Source organism: Sebastes fasciatus, chromosome 10 (assembly GCF_043250625.1).
Source record: "Sebastes fasciatus isolate fSebFas1 chromosome 10, fSebFas1.pri, whole genome shotgun sequence".
NCBI classification, from domain to species: domain Eukaryota; kingdom Metazoa; phylum Chordata; class Actinopteri; order Perciformes; family Sebastidae; genus Sebastes; species Sebastes fasciatus.
This window is the reverse complement of record NC_133804.1, coordinates 29,852,543-29,872,293: the sequence shown is the minus strand read 5'-3', so window position 1 is coordinate 29,872,293 and position 19,751 is coordinate 29,852,543. Positions and strand designations below refer to the sequence as shown.

The following is a 19,751-nucleotide window of genomic DNA, read 5'->3' as shown; positions in this document are numbered from 1 at the left end:
ATTTTTTTAACCCTTACACGACCAACTTTTCGGTCATAAAACTGTCTTGAGTTGTACGATGACTGAATGAATTGTGGCCATCTCTCCCATCCACCCCGTATTGACAGGTGGAAACACCTGTGTGGGTGTGCAGCGCCTTTAACCTTTTTTCACAGCAGACATTTCACCATAACAGGAAAAGCCCCGGTGTAGTTGATAAGATGAAAATCGAGTGCATGCTATTTAGGTGAGCTTGTTCCAGAGTCCCGGTATTGTGCATACTGGCTCACTGGCATGGCTTACTGGGAGACTTGATGAGAACTGAGTACAAATCTGTTTGCTTTTCCTGCAAAGACAAGTCCAAATGTCTGCTGTGAAAAAGATCTATTCTTTCCCACAAGATCAACAACCCAGTCTCTCACTCAGCTTTCTTTTTCCATTACACAAACACAGTCCGAAGCCAACTACATGCACCTGGCTTTAAGTATGACTGCAGGCCATGGAGCTGGCAGAGGGGTCTGATTAAATGTGAGAGCGGTTTATTTGACCTTTCTTACAGCAGATATTTTGACTTGCCAAACACAGGTGCGGCTAATAACATCACTAATTGCTGCGTTCGATTTTTTGGTGTGCCAGTTTCAGGGCTCTGGCGCTGCTCGTGCTGTATCACTGGCACGGCTTAATGAAACACTTAAAATGGAACAGAGCCATCATTAATGTTATTAGTTAACCCTGTGCTTTTCTCAATATGGCAAGTTAAAATATCTGCTGTAAAAAAAAGACCTAAAAGCACTGAAAATAAAGTTCAAGAGGAGGATGTTGCATACTTTATGCACATTCGTTAGGTACATTTATTCAAAGCATCTGAAACACACACTCTTGAATAGATGTGTGTGAGTGTCCAGCATCCAGTCTTCACCTCTAACATTAGGTTCACTTCCTCTGCTTCACTTTATGAGAAGTTCCTTTACCACTTCTCTCTCTCCTCAGTAGAGGCTTTTGTTTACCATTTTTGAAATATACCAGGTCTGAGTGTATGTGTGTGTGTGTGTGTGTGTGTGTGTGTTTCCCTTAATATTTCTTGAGGAGTGCATTTGGGAGACTGTTCGTCTCCAAGTGCATACACACAAACACACACACACACACACATGCATCTACACACACCAGCCTGGCATATTTCAAATATGAAAGTGCATTTCAGCTAAGAAGTGGGAAGTGATTTATAAAAGGCTTTAGGGAAAGGCTTTCTACTGAGGATAGAGAAAAGACATGGCAGAATAACTCTTGAGAGATGGAGAGTGGGAGGGTGCTGCCGAACCTAATGTTATAGATAGCAGAGCAGTCGGTGAGGCTGAATATCAGAGAGGCACATCGGGGTACAGTAGCTCAACCTTGTGCTTACAAAACGCTCATTGAGGTTGTAATAATACAGGAGAAATAATGAAATGGCATTGTATTAATCCCCGTAAACTTCTGGTTCCCAAGCAGATGCTATTAAATCAATGACAATAGCCTTTTTTTTTGTCATTGTAGCGTGCTGAGCTCAGCTCTCTAGTGTGCACACTACCGGAGATATGTGATAGAAATAGAGGAAAATATATATGCTTTTGTCTTTGTTTGACAAAAGCCCGTGTGCAGGTATTCAGACAGAGCTTGCTTGTCTGTGGATGCCATCCTAAGACTGATGATTACAGCATCACAATCCCAACTAGGTGACTCATCCTGTTTATTCCAGCATACTTTTATTAAAGATAGGGTCGACGATGTGGGAAAGCTAGGAGAATTTGAAAGTAGCATCGCCTCAGGAGCTCCGTCTAAACCCACCCCCACCACTCGGGGTTCCTTCCAAGACAACGGCCCCCCTACACACACATGCACGAGCACCGCCGCATCATAACTACTTCACAGACACAGAGCGGAGAGAGGACCTCAACTCAACAACGCTACGTCATGACAAGTAACCGCAGCAGTGCTACTGCAGGGCTGAGTTTTCTCTTCTATTCTCCAGTAAACGTGTGGCGGCGACGCGCTTTGAGTTCAGGCTGGTGCACGCCAAGGGAGTACGAGCAGGGAGGCATCTGATTGGTTCTTTCCAAGCGGACCGCGAGGCAGTGATTGGTAGACGTTTTTACAGGATTACAGCAGCTACAGATGACAACTCTTTTCCGGTGCTTTTTCAGAGCTCATCAGTAATGGATCGTTGTCGGGGTGTAAAGACCATTTCAACCAATACAACAAATAATGTCTACTGGAGAACATCGTCAACCCTGCCTTTAACTGACCAATGCAGCCACACACAAGAATCCACTTCCTTATCCTTCCAAACCACAGTAGCAGATAGATATCCTACACTCCTCAACACTAATGCAGTCAAAGACAATGCTGCTAATCAACAAACTCCACCATTCCAATCCACCCACCCACACAGTAAGAAAAAGTCCTGTTCATTCTGTAAATGACAGAATTAAAATCATTTATTTTAGATGCAAAAAAACAACCAGCCTTTGGAAACAGATCTAAGCTTTAAAAAAAAAGGAGGTTTTTGATTAATTTGAACCTTTAGGTCTTCTATTCGTTTTAAAAAAATAAATAAAAAATAAATAATCTCAACACTTCGCTGTGTCTTAAAGGGAAAAAAGCCAGAGGGGGAAAAAAGTATTGCACCCAAAATAAATCAAATTATTATGATGGGAACGGAGTACGAGCTAAAGCTGCAGCTCTGAAGTGAATACATCTACATAAAATGTTGTTGTTGCAAAATTAGATGAAAGGACATCAGAAAAATACACTAACGAATGTGGAAATATAAAAGCCTGCATAGGATGAGGTAAAACTGCTTATTAATATAAATAATAAGGTTGCCCCTGCGTATAGTCGACTAATCGGCTGTTTTGGTCTTAGTCGACCGAGATTTCTTTAATCTATTAGTCATTTATTATGCTTGTTTCATGCTGAATGACTTATTTCCAAGAAACTTATCAGCACATTTCTGGTAAACACAAGATTTAAAGTGATGCTTGTGTGATTCTTTGTGGAGAAACTCAGTTTTACAGACAGAACTGATAAGTCGACAAAATCGTATGCAACTTTCTATAACGTATCCTCATACATGATGTCTTACGAAAAGTTATTCCTCATTTTTGTAGTTTTTTCTACGAATGTCCAGCAACATGTGTCAATTTCTGCTCGTTACATGCATACAGTTTTTTCAAAATAAACTTCAGTCTTCACAGGAAACAACTTGGTCAGGTTTAGGCAACCAAACTACTTATTTACGTTTAGGAAAAGATTGTGGTTTGGGCTAAGATAACTCCGTTATAACGTGACAAAAAGATCAGCGTCGACTTCTGGTTTCACACGGGACACGAACACCGGCCTCCTAGGCAAAAGTTTGGTATTTGTTGACCCACCCATTCACTTCGACCTCCTCCCTACGCTGCGTTTGTCATTCTTTATACATCCTGGTTGACGATTTCATGGATTACATACAAACTGATTTCATGGCATATACACAAATTACAGTGCATTACTTTTTGTAGGTATAGCTACGAACAGTATAAGAGAACAGCCTGATTTCTAACATGACAAAATCAAAACTTCACGTTTCTCAACTCACAACATCTGGATGGAAATAGAGAAAGGATGCCTGTAAATAAATGCCCAATTCCAATAACGGTCAGATATAAACAGTATCTTTGCCAGTGTAATATTGAAATAAACTTTCAACACAAAGGCGTTCAACACACAAGCCTCAAACCAGAACCAAAGACGCCCTTGTGTTGAAAGTTTATTTACAGGCATGTTTACTCTGTTTCCAATCCAGATGTTGTGAGGTGAAGTTTAGACAGTGTGTTACCTGGCATGAGTTGCTGTCCAGTGAGTCCGATGGGAGGCATCCCCAGGTTGTTCATGGCTGTCGCCCAGGCGTTGGGGTCTGACAGGGGCATCGTCATCGAGTTGGAGTCCATTGTCATGTTACAAATCCCTTCTGCAGAAAGAAACAAAAAAAAGGGAGGACGGAGAGAAGAGTCAGTACCATTCCTGTCACCAATAAATCATCATGATACAGGGTCATGCCAGAAGAGGAATCGTGTTACGGTCAAGACTGAGGTGGAAGATTGCTTTCAACAGTGTGGTGCTGTCACGGCATCTCCAGCCGCCTCTCGCCTCCTCTCTATAAATCCTCCTTCAATTCTGTGTTCTGTCTGAGGGGAGAGAGGAGAGGAGAGGAGAGGAGAGCCCACTGTGACCCAGCAGTCAGCTTGACACCGTAGTGATTTCAACAACACTGTCATTAAGGATCTATTCATCCTGTTTGTTCAGTTTCTGTATCCAGGTTTAACAGCCTGGCCTCCTGACACTTCTCGAGTCCACTCAAAAATGCTGTTGCTTGACTGAGCCAACACTGTTGCACAAAGGTAGAATTCTTGCAAGCAGATTTAACAAAACAGGAATGGATTCATACATCTACACAAAATATACACCAATGAGTACTCCAGTGAAAGATCGGGGCTTTCATTTGCAAGCCAGAGTAAGAAAATAATACAGCGTAAAACAAGATTATCATGGCACTAAGCACAAATCCTGATGCTATCAGGCATTTGCCAGGCTGCTCCGCTACTAAACCTTGGGAAAAACCTCCAACTTAGCACGACAACTACACACACATCACCTCAAACTCACAACCCCAGACTCACGGTATTTTATGCCAAGTGTTGCATAATAAAGCAAACACATTTAGATCCCCGTAATAAAAAAAAAAGCCTCCAGTAAAGTAAACACGAACGCATCATACATCCACCGGCGGCTCATTCTCTCCGTCTGCAGTCTATTTCACAGCTCTAAATGCTCTTTAATTCTCTCCTCTGGTCGACCTCTTTCTCGCTGACAGACCTGTAAATTGCTGTGACTGCTGGCTGAGCCGAGCTGCCCTCTTCTCTCCTGATGCCAAAGCCAACACTACTGTTAATAATGAGAAGCGCTGCACCCTGAACACTCTTCACACCTCAGAAGGTCTGTGGCAGCGCCCACTGTGGAGGTAACACTCTGCTCTGTGTGTATAACCGTGGGTGTGTCTGTCTGCACAACAACCTGTATATTGGTATTCCTGGTGTTCAGACACAGCTGGCTTCGTGTAATAATGCTATTTGCCTCTTCGCCTCCCTCTCGGAGCTACTAATTCCAGAGCTGTCTGCTGTCACCGCGGTGGAGAGGCCTGATAAAACCGCCTGTGTGTGTTTGTCGCTGTGATAATGCCGCTGACGAGGACTTCACAGGCTTGTTAACTAACACAACCCTATTAACTGGGGACACTCTGGAGGACTTAAAAATGAAGGAGGAGAGGAGTGGTGGCGAGCTGTTTTATAGCAGTTTTATTACAGTTTACAGTACATTAAGCTGCCGTCGCTGCAGTGCTCTTGCGTACACACACTCAGGGTTTGACAGGTGATGTCCTCCATCTAACGGAGTCCTCTTGCTTGGCTAAACAAATAATGATAATTACAGTAGAGCAGCAGCAAAAATCGATATGTTGTATCATGATGTAGAATTCAGCATGGTCTGGGGTTTGTAATAATTGGAATATTGATATATATCCTGAGATAGTTACTGTAAGTGATAGACACTTATTTGAGTCTTCTAGTTCATAAAAAAATCAACACATTTTATGACGAATTATGTTGAACGTGTTTCCTAAGTGCCCGATAAGACGGAGTACGTTTTAGCAGCCTGGGGCAGCTTTTTGTAATTATTTCCAAAGAGAGTGAAGCGTTTTGCGTGCTACAGGAGCGCCTCAAGTTGAAAAAACTTCAATCGGAGCAGAAAAGCACCCGACGTCATTCGCTTTTTTTCTCATTGTGGTGACTTTTGCTGGATATGTGGAGCTACATGACTTTATCAACTGTAGCTACCTTGATCTGAACAGAAAACAGCAGAGTTTTCATTCACATATCTTGAGGTCAGAGGTCAAGGGCCAGTTTTTCCTTGCCAAAATTTAGCGTAACTTTGGAGCGTTATTTAGCGTTCTTCCCGACAAGCTTACATGATATGGTTGGTACCAATCAATTTCTTAGGTTTTTCTAGTTTTATATGACACCAGTATCTTCTCTCTGGCTTTAAGACTTAGCCCGCTACAACCTCTGAAAGATGGAAAAGCGGCCGAGCCTGCCCTCGAATTCTTAAGAGGTTAATAGATTATATGATAAAAGATCGATACTTGACGTCTGTGTATCGATACAATATTGCCACGTAAAATACTACGCCGTATCAACCACCCCCTAACTCCTACAACAAAAAATAATAATAATAAATTTGTCATCCCACTCTATCTTGGACAAATATGACTCTGACATTTAAAAAATCCATATGTCCATTTGTCCTCCCATCTAATCTACTGAATTGTGAGTGAAAACACAACAAGGCGTTGGCCTTTGATGGGAAATCATTGGAGGTCAACAGCTTTCCGAAGACATTTCAGCAGAATTAATTTATGAGGGCAGGGTTGTTATTGACTGCGAAGGCTCACATTCAAAGCTGTGTGTGTTTTGACTGGACGGGTCACAGACGTTAATGTGTACTGTAACCGTGGGTCAAGATATCTCCTCTACAGTAGCCTTCAGACCCGGCTGACAATAGTCACTCATACACCCTTCAGTTCATCCGTCTGCCCCCTGAGCTCCCATCCATTATGTACAACCTTCTTCTCTTTTTCTCTATATTGCTCATCCTGCATCGACTCAACGGCCATCTATTGTCTCATGTTTTCCCAACACACACTTTCAACCATGAATCAATTAGACTTTTCAGGCTTGCAGCTCTGGGCGTCAATCACTGAGGGCTTTTGATTTTGGTGCGGCGAGGTGACCTTGAGGGCACGAGTCAGCCTTGGCTCCCCTTAAAGGAACCATCCAATACCGTCACATCAATATATGGAGCTGAGGGGAGGAATAGCAAACAGCTGCTAAGACGAACCAACACAGGGATATACTCATGTGCAAGCACACACCCAGGCACAGATACACACAACACATAAGTTAACCTTGCCAGAGAGGAGGAAAAGCAGCCAGGGACAATACTGCCAATGAGAGAATCAATGTCGGTAAATATTTCTAACTGAAAACATGGATTAAAGAGCTCTGCTTTGCTGTTTTGAAGCCAATTGTCTGCACAGAATGAAAAGCACCTAATTGAATCCCAGCATTCACTTGTTTATTCCAAGGTCAAATGATCAGAGAAAGTTAAAATCAGGAGTGATGAAAAAACTAAAAAAGACAAATTATTTTCAGCTGTTGGCTCAATTTAACTTGAGCTCATACGGTAGATATGCCACGTCTAATTATATAAACTGAACAATCTAATCAGACCTCATGACACACAGATCCAAAAGTAGAACTCTGTAGACCCAAGATCAAGAGTGAGAAGGTTACAGTTACCAAATCAACAGACTTTTACCTCTTTCACACCAATGACCAGGGTCAGATCGAGTTTATCTGACCCACGTTCAACCCCTTCTTTTGTCAATTCAAACCAAGCCAGTCAATACGGGTTAATCCCTGGTCAATTCAGGTACGACCTGGGTCACAAGCCGGGAGCAATGCAAACCAATTGGCTCAGGTGCTGGAAATGGGCGGAGGTTTTACACATCTGATTACTGAGAGGGGATGATATGATAGTGGCATCATCAATGTGTGCAATAATGGGAAATGTCACAGAATGATGCATGTTTTGGGTTTAATATAGTACATACAGCATTTTAACCTTTGTAAACTGTTAAACTATGTTATATGTTACGTGGAGCTGTAATGTATGCAAAAACATACAGTCATCTGCTGCTTAATTTTGGACGGCAAGGAGCTCCCGCATCTCAAAGTCTTGCCACATATCCATGTCGTTCACCTCCAATGTATCTGAAAACATTCTGGCTGTCGACACACCGTTTGTTTGAGCTACGTCGACCTGTGACAATTGTGTCAAAGACTGTGCACCCCCATTTACAACCAAATAGATTTGTCCCACCCCCATGGTGCATGCCGTTCATATTGAAATCGACCCTGGTCTGACCCTGGTCCGACCTCTCGACCTGGGTCGTGAAGCCGAGTCGGTCAACGCAGGTTGACCCTTTCAGACACACAATCAACTCTGGTTGAGCCCTCGGTGTGAAAGGAGTATGATTGTGAAAATAACACCTCAATAAGCAAAATTACCAGTACTGTGGTAAAAAATTAGAAAGACACTGAGGTCATAAACTTATTCAAAATGTGATTTTAGAATATAAATCTGAGATAACTCCAAAAAGAACAGAATAAAGCCGAAATGATCAGCTGATTGTTTTGAGCAACTAATATCAATTGACAACTATTTTGATAATCTATCAGTAGATTATTTTTTAAGCAAAAATGCCAAAAATCACTGGTTCCATCTTCTCAAATGTAAATAATTTCAGTTTTTCTTCTTCTATGATATTAAATATTTGCATTTTGTACTGTTGCCAGGACAAAACAAACAATCTGAATAAGTAAAATTAGACTTTTTGGAAATTGTGATGGACATAATTTACAATTTGCAACTCTACACCAGTATCAGCATACATTTCTGCGTAGATATTCCCCGTAGCAATTAAAGCGATAGTGATTTTGATTCAGCTGGGGTTCACACCAACCCAAGGCTTTCCTGATACTCACTCTCTGCGGGCTGTGACCAGCTTTTAGCTTCCCTAAAAGGTCCCCCAGGAGGCAGATAGGAAATTAAGTCATTTTAAGGCCCATTGGCCGTAAGCCCCAACAGCAGGCAGAGAGACGCTGGGGGCCATTTAGTATAAAATGCACATGGTTTTAACAGCTAACTACAGGTTTATTACAGCCCTTAGAGAGCAAATCCAAGAGGCAGCTACAAAGATGAGGAACGGAGACAAAAAGAGAAAGAAAAGGTCGCTTTTAATAGACAGATGTGATGCTGACGAGACAAAATGACAGAGAGAAGAGTGAAGCTGAACATGGGAGCTACCTCAAATTGAACTTTGAGCAATGCAGCAATGAATAAAGCACATAGATCTGATGATAGTCATTAACACAAAGTAGGAATTGCGAAAACCTACAATTAGTGTATAATATAATGTCATCCCTGAACACAAAGTGGCAGAGCAGTTAGATGAACGTAATTAAGTTTCAATACATGTCCTCCAACCAAAATAAAAAAATAAAACAGTGCCTATACCATTTTCCATCTGTAAGGTTGTTTGAAGTGTCCGTGCTTATGCATGGAAACCACATAGAATAAAAACTGCCTTCGGTGCACAATTGCTCTCTGAGAGCGGATGCCTCTTTGACCTTAATCTTCTCCTGAACGCAGGTCTGTACGTTTGTCTGTGTGTGTTTCTGAGTAGGGATGTACGTCAGAGGAGCACCTTCAGGGTCATCTGGAAAAATACCAGGGCGTCAAATACTTTTTCACGCCCCTCGGCGTGTGATACATAACGCACCCTTTAGCGCATGAATGACATGCACCAGGCTTTAGAGTAACTACAATGTAAATGCATCCGCGTCAATATTAAACCTTTTGAGAAAGTGGTCGGGGAGTGTTGTGACGTAGTTTAAAGAGCGTGAAAACACACACTAGGGCGGGTGGGAGGTATGGTGGATGCGTCCACCTGATTCAACTGTTGTCAGGCCATTAAATAGGCGTTATCGGCTGTCTATAAGCATCATGGATGTGGGTCAGTAAGGGCCTAGTACGTTGTAAAAGTTAATGAAACATTCATTTTGAACATTTAGGCAACAAAAATACAACTTCTTTAGGTTTAACTTGGTTAAGTTTAGAGAAAAACATGGTGTTTTGGGTTCAAATAACTACATTTGAAAAGTGAAAGTGAGACTTAAGAATTGTGAACCCTAAGACAACTACACTCTGCTGGTTTCACACAAGATGCAAACCCTGGTCTCCTAGGTGAAAACTGTGTTTATGTCCCATCCATCGCCCCCGACCTTCACCCAATATGGAGTTTCACGCTGTCTATACTACAGCGCCTGACTTCTGCTTCTGCTCCGATCATAATTACTACGGTCACAAGAGGCCGCTTTCGTCTTCTTTGATTCCTTCTTTCAGTGAACGATCATGTGCATAGATGATAAAACCTAATATTGGGTGAAGTAGGCCCCTATTGACCCACATCTATGGTGCTTATAGCAACCGATAACGCCTGTATATTGGCCTGACAACAGTCTAATTGTCTGAAAAAACACAGGGCTTTCATCCAGCAGACAGCTGTTTGCGTCCCGTGTGTTACATTTGTGATGCAATGGGAGAAGAACCTATAACCATGAAGATAAGATGATGAATGCAGCAGCAGAAAACCCTGTTTAGAGGACAATTTGTACAATTTTATCTCTGATGAATTATCAAAGCCTACTCAAACTAGAGAAATGTGCTCTTAAAGATCACTATATTATTCTTCAATTACTTACGTGCCTAACATACACAAGCACAGACACACTCACACACAGTGTCTGTTTAATAATGTATGACTGCCCTTCTCTCCGCTTCTTTGATCTGTTAATTATGATAAAACTGGTAGGGGTCTGGTGATTAGTGGTGGCACAGTGAACAGTGCCCTGAGTGTAATACTACATCACATCTCATTTAGGACCAGAAAAGAAGACAACAAAGTGAAGCTGTAAAGATGACAGATGAGGCCTTAAGACAGCCGGGCCTCATGGGAGATAAAAAAAAAAAAGTAGTGGGAGAAACTCCCTCTGTATTTCTCTTTCAATCACCTCCATATATTCTGATACATAAATATGTTAATAAGAGTGGAGTTCACTGAGTTTGACAGCGAAATCCTGTAAAATGCATCTCCTGCCAAGAAGGAGACGGACGCTGACCACATGTCACACCTCATCCTGTACTCTGTTGGTTGTTACTATAACAAAACATTGCTTGCTAAGAGTTTTTATTTTTGAATGGTATTGTCTTTGACTGGTTATTACAGGTTGGTAAAAGGACAATACCAGTGGGTAACCTCTGGTTCTGAGAAGTGAAGACAATGAGGAAGTGCCTTAAACTTGCATTATTTCTAACAGCCAGCAGGGGGCGACTCCTCTGGTTGCAAAAAGAAGTCTGATTGTATAGAAGTCTATGAGAAAATGAGCCTACTTCTCACTTGATTTATTACCTCAGTAAACATTGCAAACATGAGTTTATGTTCTCAATCGCTAGTTTCAAGTCTTCTTCAATACAGCATGATGTTCATTTAGTAAATTATGGTCGCATTTAGAGTCAGATAGACCATAAAGCAGGGGATGCTTTAGGGCGTGGCTACCTTGTGATTGACAGGTCGCTACCACGGCATTGTCCGGTTGTCCGTGTTTTCGTCTTACAACTTTAACCCTTTCACAGTGTGTTTTCAGTTCATGAAAGTTAATTGTAACATTTTGGTCACCTAAAAATGTCGCAAATCAATCTTTTTGTTTATATCAGATTTTAGAATGATTTTTGATTATTTCAGTGAAGTAGACAAAAACATTCCTGTCCGGTTATTGTATCCATAAACTGTTTCTAAAGTGAACGGAGAATCTGAATGGGACAGTACCTGTGCTGCCTTTAAAAAATGTGATCATAATACTGAATCCCCGAAGACCTGCCGAAAGATGATGCAGAGACAAGGCTCCATTACAAATAAATCCATTGCAATTTGGATGGCTGGGGGTGAATCTATGTTGCCTTTGAGTCTAACCGTGGCTTTAGTCAGGTGGTGGCAGCGGAGGCTGTCAAATCAAATTACTGTCTCCAAAATTAGATTGGAAAAACTAACCTGAACCCAATCCACAGCAGAGGTGACTGAAACACTAAAAGAATAATGCATATCTCAACCCATATTATAGTCCAATCAGGTGCTCACACTCATTAAAATGGGACCATTTGCGGTACTCATGATTAAGTGCACCCTAGACAACAGCCACGGGATTCATTAACTCGTTCATGTGACCCGCAGTAACCCTCATCTGAATATGATCAATTACCTTCTTTACTAGTTCCACTTCATTAATAAAGCAATTCAAGCAGATTGCACACATATCAATGTAGATTTAGAGAAGAAGACACGTCAATCTATACCTGATTAATGAAAGCAGACCGGTCACAATCAAACTGCCAATCACCACAAAGCAATTGACAGCAATCAAACAGGAAGTCAAGCATGTAGGTTAGCATTAGCATTAGGGCTGCACCACAGTGAAGAGTCCTGATCATGCATTGAGCCATAATGAGTGACAATGTAATCTAGGGCTGTGCAACTAATCGACTTTTACGATTTTGGCCTCCAACGATTATAAAAACTAGCTAAGTGACATAAAATGATTATTCTCGCGCTCGTTTTTGTCTCGTGTTATAAATCCAGCGTACCCCCTTTCCTTTACAGCGGTGTGGTTTCAGGAGCGGTTGCTCAGGATGAGAGGATCCCCCTCGTGGGAACTCTCCCTCGCTTAATGCTTGCTGTGCCCTCTCTCCCTGCAAGAAGGGATGGAGCTCTCTGCTTCCGGTGTGACTGTCAACCAGGACGGACTGTCGTCAGTGGGGCGATATTGGCAAACCCATGTGACTCATCTTGAAACACGGACCCCATCCTGTTTACCATGCTTTGTGGGTGTATTTTATATACAACCAATGTGTTTAGCCAATGATTAAATTGTTTACAAATGCACAAAGTTCTTCACAGATCTCGCCTCTTAAATTTTGTTCTAACTTTAAAATGTATGCTACAAAATGTTCTTTCTAAACGCGTGATGTTTCAAAATCGATGAATAATCATGTTGAATAACTGTGATCTCAATATTGTAAATAATCGTGCTCATGATTTTTGCCATAAAGAGCAAACAACCTAATATAATCACATTCAAATAGTTGAATTCAGGCTCTGCAGCAACATCAGTAGAACTTTCTATCTGTGAACATGCAGATTTTCACCCACCACCACCAAAAGCTGCTCTGGCTGCTAAACATGATTTAAAAAACTCAGCCTTATAAGCATTCATCCCATCAAATCACCCACATTGAGAGGGACTGAATAATACTGCTGATGTAATAAACCAACAAATTAAAGCCGCTCTGTCATGACTCCAACAATCTTTACTCAGCAACTACAGCTAAATGCCTAATTACAATTCCCTAGATTAGTTTAAGCGCTTGGCTCGCCGAATGCTGAAGAAGCCTCTTTTAAAAAAATATTGTACGATTAGTCTCGGCTATGAAGCAAAGACTGATGCAACACTAGTGCACGCCAAGAGCTGCACAGCAATAAACCTCCTGCTGTTTTCTTTATCAATGCATTTATATATATTTGACATGCAGTGACAGAGAAACAGAGATACACTGTGGACGTCAGCATTTATCTCACCATCTTCCTGAAGACGCTGTGCAGAAGTAAACAACCTCGATTTCTATTGCCTTATCAGGAGCTATTTTTATACAAATGGAGCAGAGGCACTTGTGTTTGTGTCAATGTTGTCAAGGAGGGACATCCGTTTCTGGACACGAGCATGACTCTTTTCCTCCCTTATCGGGCTGAGAGAGGTGACAGACAGAACAGATTACTCTGATAACTGGGCGGGGGGTGGGAGGCAGAGGGATGAAAGAGGGAAGAAGAAGAGAGATCTCAAACAGAGCTGTAACCTCACCACATCAATACCATCAAAGTACTCAAAACAATGTGATGTGAGATTGTACGTGGAATCTATAATACAACAAATAGGGCATGGCTATAACGTGCCGCATGTCTGTAAAACTGATCGGTGAAGAAAATCAGTAATACCTGCCACACAACACCTTGAATACCTCAGTTAAACTGTGGCCGCATTGCGAGGATGAAGTGGAAGCAGGAAGTGTACTGCTGAGCTCGGACAATGCAAAGTGATTAGATGGTTGAAGGCACTTGGGCATCCGCTGTTGTCGATTTCACTTGTTATTCACAGATGTACTGCCTTTTAGATTCTGACGTTTTTGATTGTTTAGAATAGCTAAAATGCAAGTCTTCACCGGCAAGCAGAACCAACTCTGATCGGACCGAGTTCAGCTTGAAGAGCTGCAGACACACACACAAAAAAAACAAGGCTCCCAGTTCTGCTGCAGAATAATTGCCAGATTGGCTTTCCTGCTCCTGAGCCACAGCGGATAATGGAAAATATTCAGATACCACATATCTCCCTCTATTTGCCACAGTGATCACCACCATGTAAACAGCCTTAGGGCAGCATCCTCGCCGGTTCTACACACAGTGGGGAAGATTATGTTGATGTACGTTTTTTAATGAATGTGCATGGGATTACAGACTTATTGGGTTCATTCTTGACCAGCTATTCTGTAGCTTTTATTAAAAAGTAGCTCCGGGAGAGCTTTCTCTTGAAAAGTCCTTAAAGTGCTCAGAAAATTTAAATTTTAAAAAGAACAGTGTGTAACATTTCGGGGGATCCGTTAACATATTCATAACTATGTTTTCATTAGTGTAGAATCACCTGAAACTAAGAATCGTTAGTTTAGAATGAGCCCTTCATATCTACATAGGGAGCGGACTCTTCACGGAGTCTGTCATGTTTCTACAGTGAACCAGAACAGACAAACCAAACTCTGGATCTAGAGCAGCTATTCTCAACTACTGGGCCAAAGTCCACTGGTGGGACTCAGAGCGCCACCTAGCGGGCTGCGAAGGTACTGCCAAATAGTTATTTAACCTGAAACGTCTGCTATTCTGTCTTTCAGAGGTTGTATCGAGCTCAGTTTTAAAGCTAGAGAGAAGATACTGGCATCATATGAAACTAGATAACCTAAGGAATCCAAACCCATATGACGTAAGCTTGTCACGAAAGAGGCTAAATAACGCTCCAAACTTACGCTAAATTGAAACTGGCATTGCCATTTTCAAAGGGGTCCCTTCTCACCTCAAGATATGTGAATGAAAATGGATTCTATGGGATGCTATATTCTTGGATGCAGTGACACAAAATGGGGCGGTTTTCGAAACAAAAAAGTGATGCTGGAGACAACCCTGCACCCGTACAAGCTCCAAATCGTGTGGTGAGAAAATCTGACCTTGAATACTTTGGATTCATAATGGCAAGCAGTGATGGGTGAGGGCAAGCTGAATATTTATGTGGGTCGTTACAGCTGACAGTGGCATAACACATATTTATAGCCCAGGTTGTCATTTATTTGGGAAGATGGTTTAACAATCAGAAGTGGGCCTCAAGTTACAAAAAGTTGAGAACCCCTGCTCTAGAGAGCCTTTCACGTTATTACGATACCTGAAGGCCACCGTAGTTCTCCGACATGCTTGCGAAACTGCGGTAACTTGAGCCGCAGAGTGCAAAACCGTGGTACCGCCAGCTGCCGTCTGACTTCCGTTGCTCCTAAAGTAGTGTTATTACAGTAAGGATGGACTCTGAGCAAGACGAACTGCGTTACCACGGTTTTGCACTCTGCGGCTCACGTTACCACAGTCTTGGAAAGGGAGGAGTGAGCAGAGGGGTACTCAGTTGGTTGCAATCTGCAACCACACCACTAGATGCCGCCAAATCCTACACACTGTCCCTTTAAAATCGATTTAAAATTGGGCAAACTAACTGCTGAGGAAGATCATTTGATACAATTGTAAGCTCCAGAACAGCCACTAAATGGACCTTGTGGTGAGATTGCTTAGTGAACTATCTAAACATCCCTGTAGATAACTGAGATGCAACATCTTTCCTGTATGATGACACCAGCCTGACGCAACCAAAAAGTAAAAAACGAAGACATAACACTAAATAAAACAAGCTTATGAATAAAAGTGGACAAGTTTTTATATTAATGCTTGAAATCTTGCCTGGAGCAGATACTGAATCATTCACACAATATCATAATAATTACAACAACAGGTGTCAGGTACGGTGACAGGCAGAGCACACTGAGTTGATATTCCCCCGTGAAAAATGGATGCAAAATATTTAGATTGTTTTTTAAATTATTCCTGTCACTTTTAATGAGTTAACCAGGTGAGACAAAAACATTTAATTTCGTGTGTCGCACTTTTACCCTTGGGATTAAACACACGACAGATTAGTCTGTTGAACCTCTCAAAAGTAATCATCAATACTGGAAGCGTCCTTAACGAAGACACGACTGACATCTACACGCAGGAAAAAACGACTACATGACTAACAGGATGCAGGAGCACACTGATCTTAATGATGAAACAAAAACAGCTGCTACTAATCTGTAAGAATGATGAGCTCTAAGAGACAGGAAGTTACTTTAATGAACAAGTTTGCAGAGACGGCTGCCTGACATCCTTCTGTCCACACTGACAGCAGCGAAGATTTTGCCCAATTACAGAGAAGCTGATTATCGTCCTGTGTTTCCGTCACACCTGCAACACAGCTGGGAAATCTGTGAGACAAAAACACTAAGAATGGGAGTACTGTAGGTCTCCTTTTCATTTGTTGGCTTATTAATTTGAACATGCACAATGAGTTACTGAAGCATTATATTATATACAGCCCTATTGTCAGTTGCCGGCTTATTAATTCAAACACGCACAATGAACCAGCGAAGTACGACAAAACTGTAGCTGAAGCTTGACGTTAAATATGCTTCCACGACATAAGCAATGTTTGTGATGTGCATTTCATTCCAAATATCTATCTTACTGTATGCGTTAAAAAAAAAGAAAAAAAAAGTCCAACAGATTTCATTACTGGGCAGGAGATATGGCTTCTCATTTTAATGTGCAAATGATGCACAGCGTCTATTCCTCGGTACTGGAAGGGGGAAGATGAGTGACAGCGGAAATATCTGAAATATTTTCATGATGGCCCGAGCTGTCACATCAGTAAATACTGATTTGTGAGTAATATAATCTAATATGCAGTGCGGTACAGATGTGAGGAAACTGACTCTATTACCGCAACAACAATCTAAAGAGGAGCGAGGTAATTGGCAATTTGATCATTTAAAGTGAGCTGTGCAAAAGGAATTCAGGATTCAGGACCTGCTGATTCCTGCAGGACCTGACACGATAATTTATGTGATACACGAGTGCATAAAAACAAACCAGATGAACTACGCTTAAGCCTCCGTGCGTTTACTGTATGAGCCACCAGGGATCAATAAAGCATCCTATTACTTTTATTAGATAACATAGACGAGTCTGAAATTAGCTTCGACACAGTGAACCTCATCAGCGTTTATCTTGTGGTAGGAGGAGGAGCAAGAGGACACCGTGCATATGGAGCGCACTAAATTATGAACAGGACACGAGGGTTGCGACTCACAATTTCATTATCAATTAATCTGTCAATTGTTTACTTGATTAATCGTTCGGTCGTTAAAATGTCAGGAAATGGCTAAAAGTGCCCGTTACAATCTCAAAGACATTCAGTTTATTATCAGATAAAACAAAGAGAAAAGCAGCACATGCTCACAATTTAGAAGCTGGAACAAGGTCATGTTTAAGTGACTATTTTGGTAATCGACTAATCATTTGTCGATCTATGGACTTTTATTTTGACACTTCGGAGTTAGGGCTGCCCCCTCTTAGTCATTTTGGTCTTAGTCGACCAAGATTTCCTCCCCCTTGATTAGTCATTTTTAATGCTTTTTTCATGCTGAATGACTGACGTCCAAGAAATGTATGAGCACATCTCTGTTGAACACCAGATTTAAAGTGGTGCTTTTATGTGATTCTTTGTGGAGAAACTCAGTTTTACAGATCTGTCGATTAAATCAACTAATCGATTAGTCGACACAATCGTAGGAGTTTTAGTCGAGGACAGCCCTACCTATTTTCCTTATTTTTAAAGTGCTGTTAATATATTTCTATGCAACTAAGTGTATATTCGTATAGATTTCCTATAAAACCTTAACAGGATGAATAGCGACTCACTGTATATGTTGCACTAGCTTTACCTCCTCTCTTCTTGCTCTGGACTTCTCCAGGGAGGGTTTGCATTTTCTTTATTATTACCATTTCTACCAACTTGTTTTTTTTTAATATATTTTTCTTCGGTCTTCTTTATATATATATCTCATTATGTGAAGGTAACAAATATCCATTGCATTAAGATAAATTGTTCAGCCTAGAGGAGAGGATTTACTCTAAGCCCTTTGGGGTTTCTTACCTCTCCTGCACAATCTATATTGTTTGTTGTAATATACTTTTGTTTTTTATCAATTCCTTTGTGCTAATAAACTAAACATTCTTGTGTTTACAGAATATTTAATATTGTTGCTTTATATGTACTGTATGTCACATTCAGTTCCTTTAAAAAAATATTTTGGATATAACTTTATTCAGTTCCATGCATAAAACTGCTAATGACGATAAATATGTAGCTTGCAATGCTAGAGTGTACAGTACTGTTGTGACTATGTTGGCTAACTAGGAGCATTTAGTGACTCTTTGGATGGTATTACACAAGCACATACTACTACAGGTACAGTATGTGGGTTTATGCATGGCTATTTTATGTTGTACTATATTTTTGGGGGGTAATTTATTTTGTGAAAAGTTTTGATAGTACATTTTTTGTTTGTGCATATTATGCTCTCTTCTCCCCTGTTTTTGTTCTGGGCTTTTCAGTTTGAAGGCGCAGGGAGCATTTGTGTAACAGAGACCCTATGAATGCTTAGTCAGACCCACTACACATCTATACTTTTGGTAACATGATCAACGTGTCACCAGGAGTCCATTCACTGAGCAACTGAGGAAACTCGGCCGATCGGAAAAGGTCCGACAAGACCCGAGCCGTTTACTACGGTTTTTGAAGTAGTTGTGAAACATGATGTTGTTCCCGTTGACCAGTCTCGGTGGCGCTGTGGCCTGGACTGTGTCTGGTTTTTGTCTGTGTTTCGAAAACAGTTTTGGAGCAGATCATCAGGGTTGACAGGGATCAATGTTGACACATACCCTCGAGAGCAAGTCACAGATCACCTACTCCTAAATGGAGCCACTGGTCAGACCACAGACGCTACAACTCAAATCTGTCACTGACATTTCTTTTAGATTTTCTCTGCTTTTTTTTCAGTTTTCAAAGTGTGTAAAATGTAACTGCCCCTTAAAACAATATCAATAAATAGTCCACTAGAGTCTAACATAGCAGATGAAACTTCTACTATGGATGATACTATGGAAATTTTGTTTTGATTTGAAAACATATGGTCAGATATTGCTTTTGAACATATTATCTGTAGATAACTTCTTCACTGATGCAGCCAAATTAAAAAAAGTATTACAACTTTTATTATGTTTAATTAGAACAGTAATGGAACTGAGTCCCTCATGAGAAGTAATTGGGAAAAATTATAATAATTTCCCAGCAGTGCGGCAGCAGGGAGCAAAAACTTATATATTCTAATATGATAACTTCACGGGGTGCTAAACTTGCATATGAGATAATCTATTGAGACTTCCAACCAGAGCGAGGAATGTCATGGTACTGACTTCAGATAAACATGGAGGAGGTTAATGAAATAAGACAGCTGGGTTCATATACATGTTGTATTAATTTAACTCTCTCCCTCATTCATTATGCATTATGTGAGAACGTGACTTATCATAAGCAATTTGCATGACTCTCAGCTCTCCTGCAGCGCTCACCAAACAAATCGAAAGTATTCTCAGACGAAGCGAAACAACCAACAAGCAAAGCAGGAGACGTAGCAAGTAGAGGTAAACATCGAAAGGTAAGTGAACTCCATAAAAAGGTAAGAAAGCTGCACAAAAATAGATTAATTTTCAGCAAAAAGAGATCAAC

The 19,751-nt window shown here is 41.1% G+C and overlaps 1 protein-coding gene across 4 annotated transcripts in view; it reads right to left on the bottom strand.

Moving 5' to 3' along the window:
* enox2 (ecto-NOX disulfide-thiol exchanger 2) overlaps positions 1–19,751 on the bottom strand; it is a 209,735-nt gene that overhangs the window by 64,397 nt on the left and 125,587 nt on the right. For all 4 annotated transcript variants that reach the window (XM_074649303.1, XM_074649302.1, XM_074649305.1 and 1 more), the window contains one exon: positions 3,836–3,967. In XM_074649303.1, the coding sequence (XP_074505404.1) occupies positions 3,836–3,967 (132 nt within the window). The remainder of the gene's footprint in view (positions 1–3,835; positions 3,968–19,751) is intronic.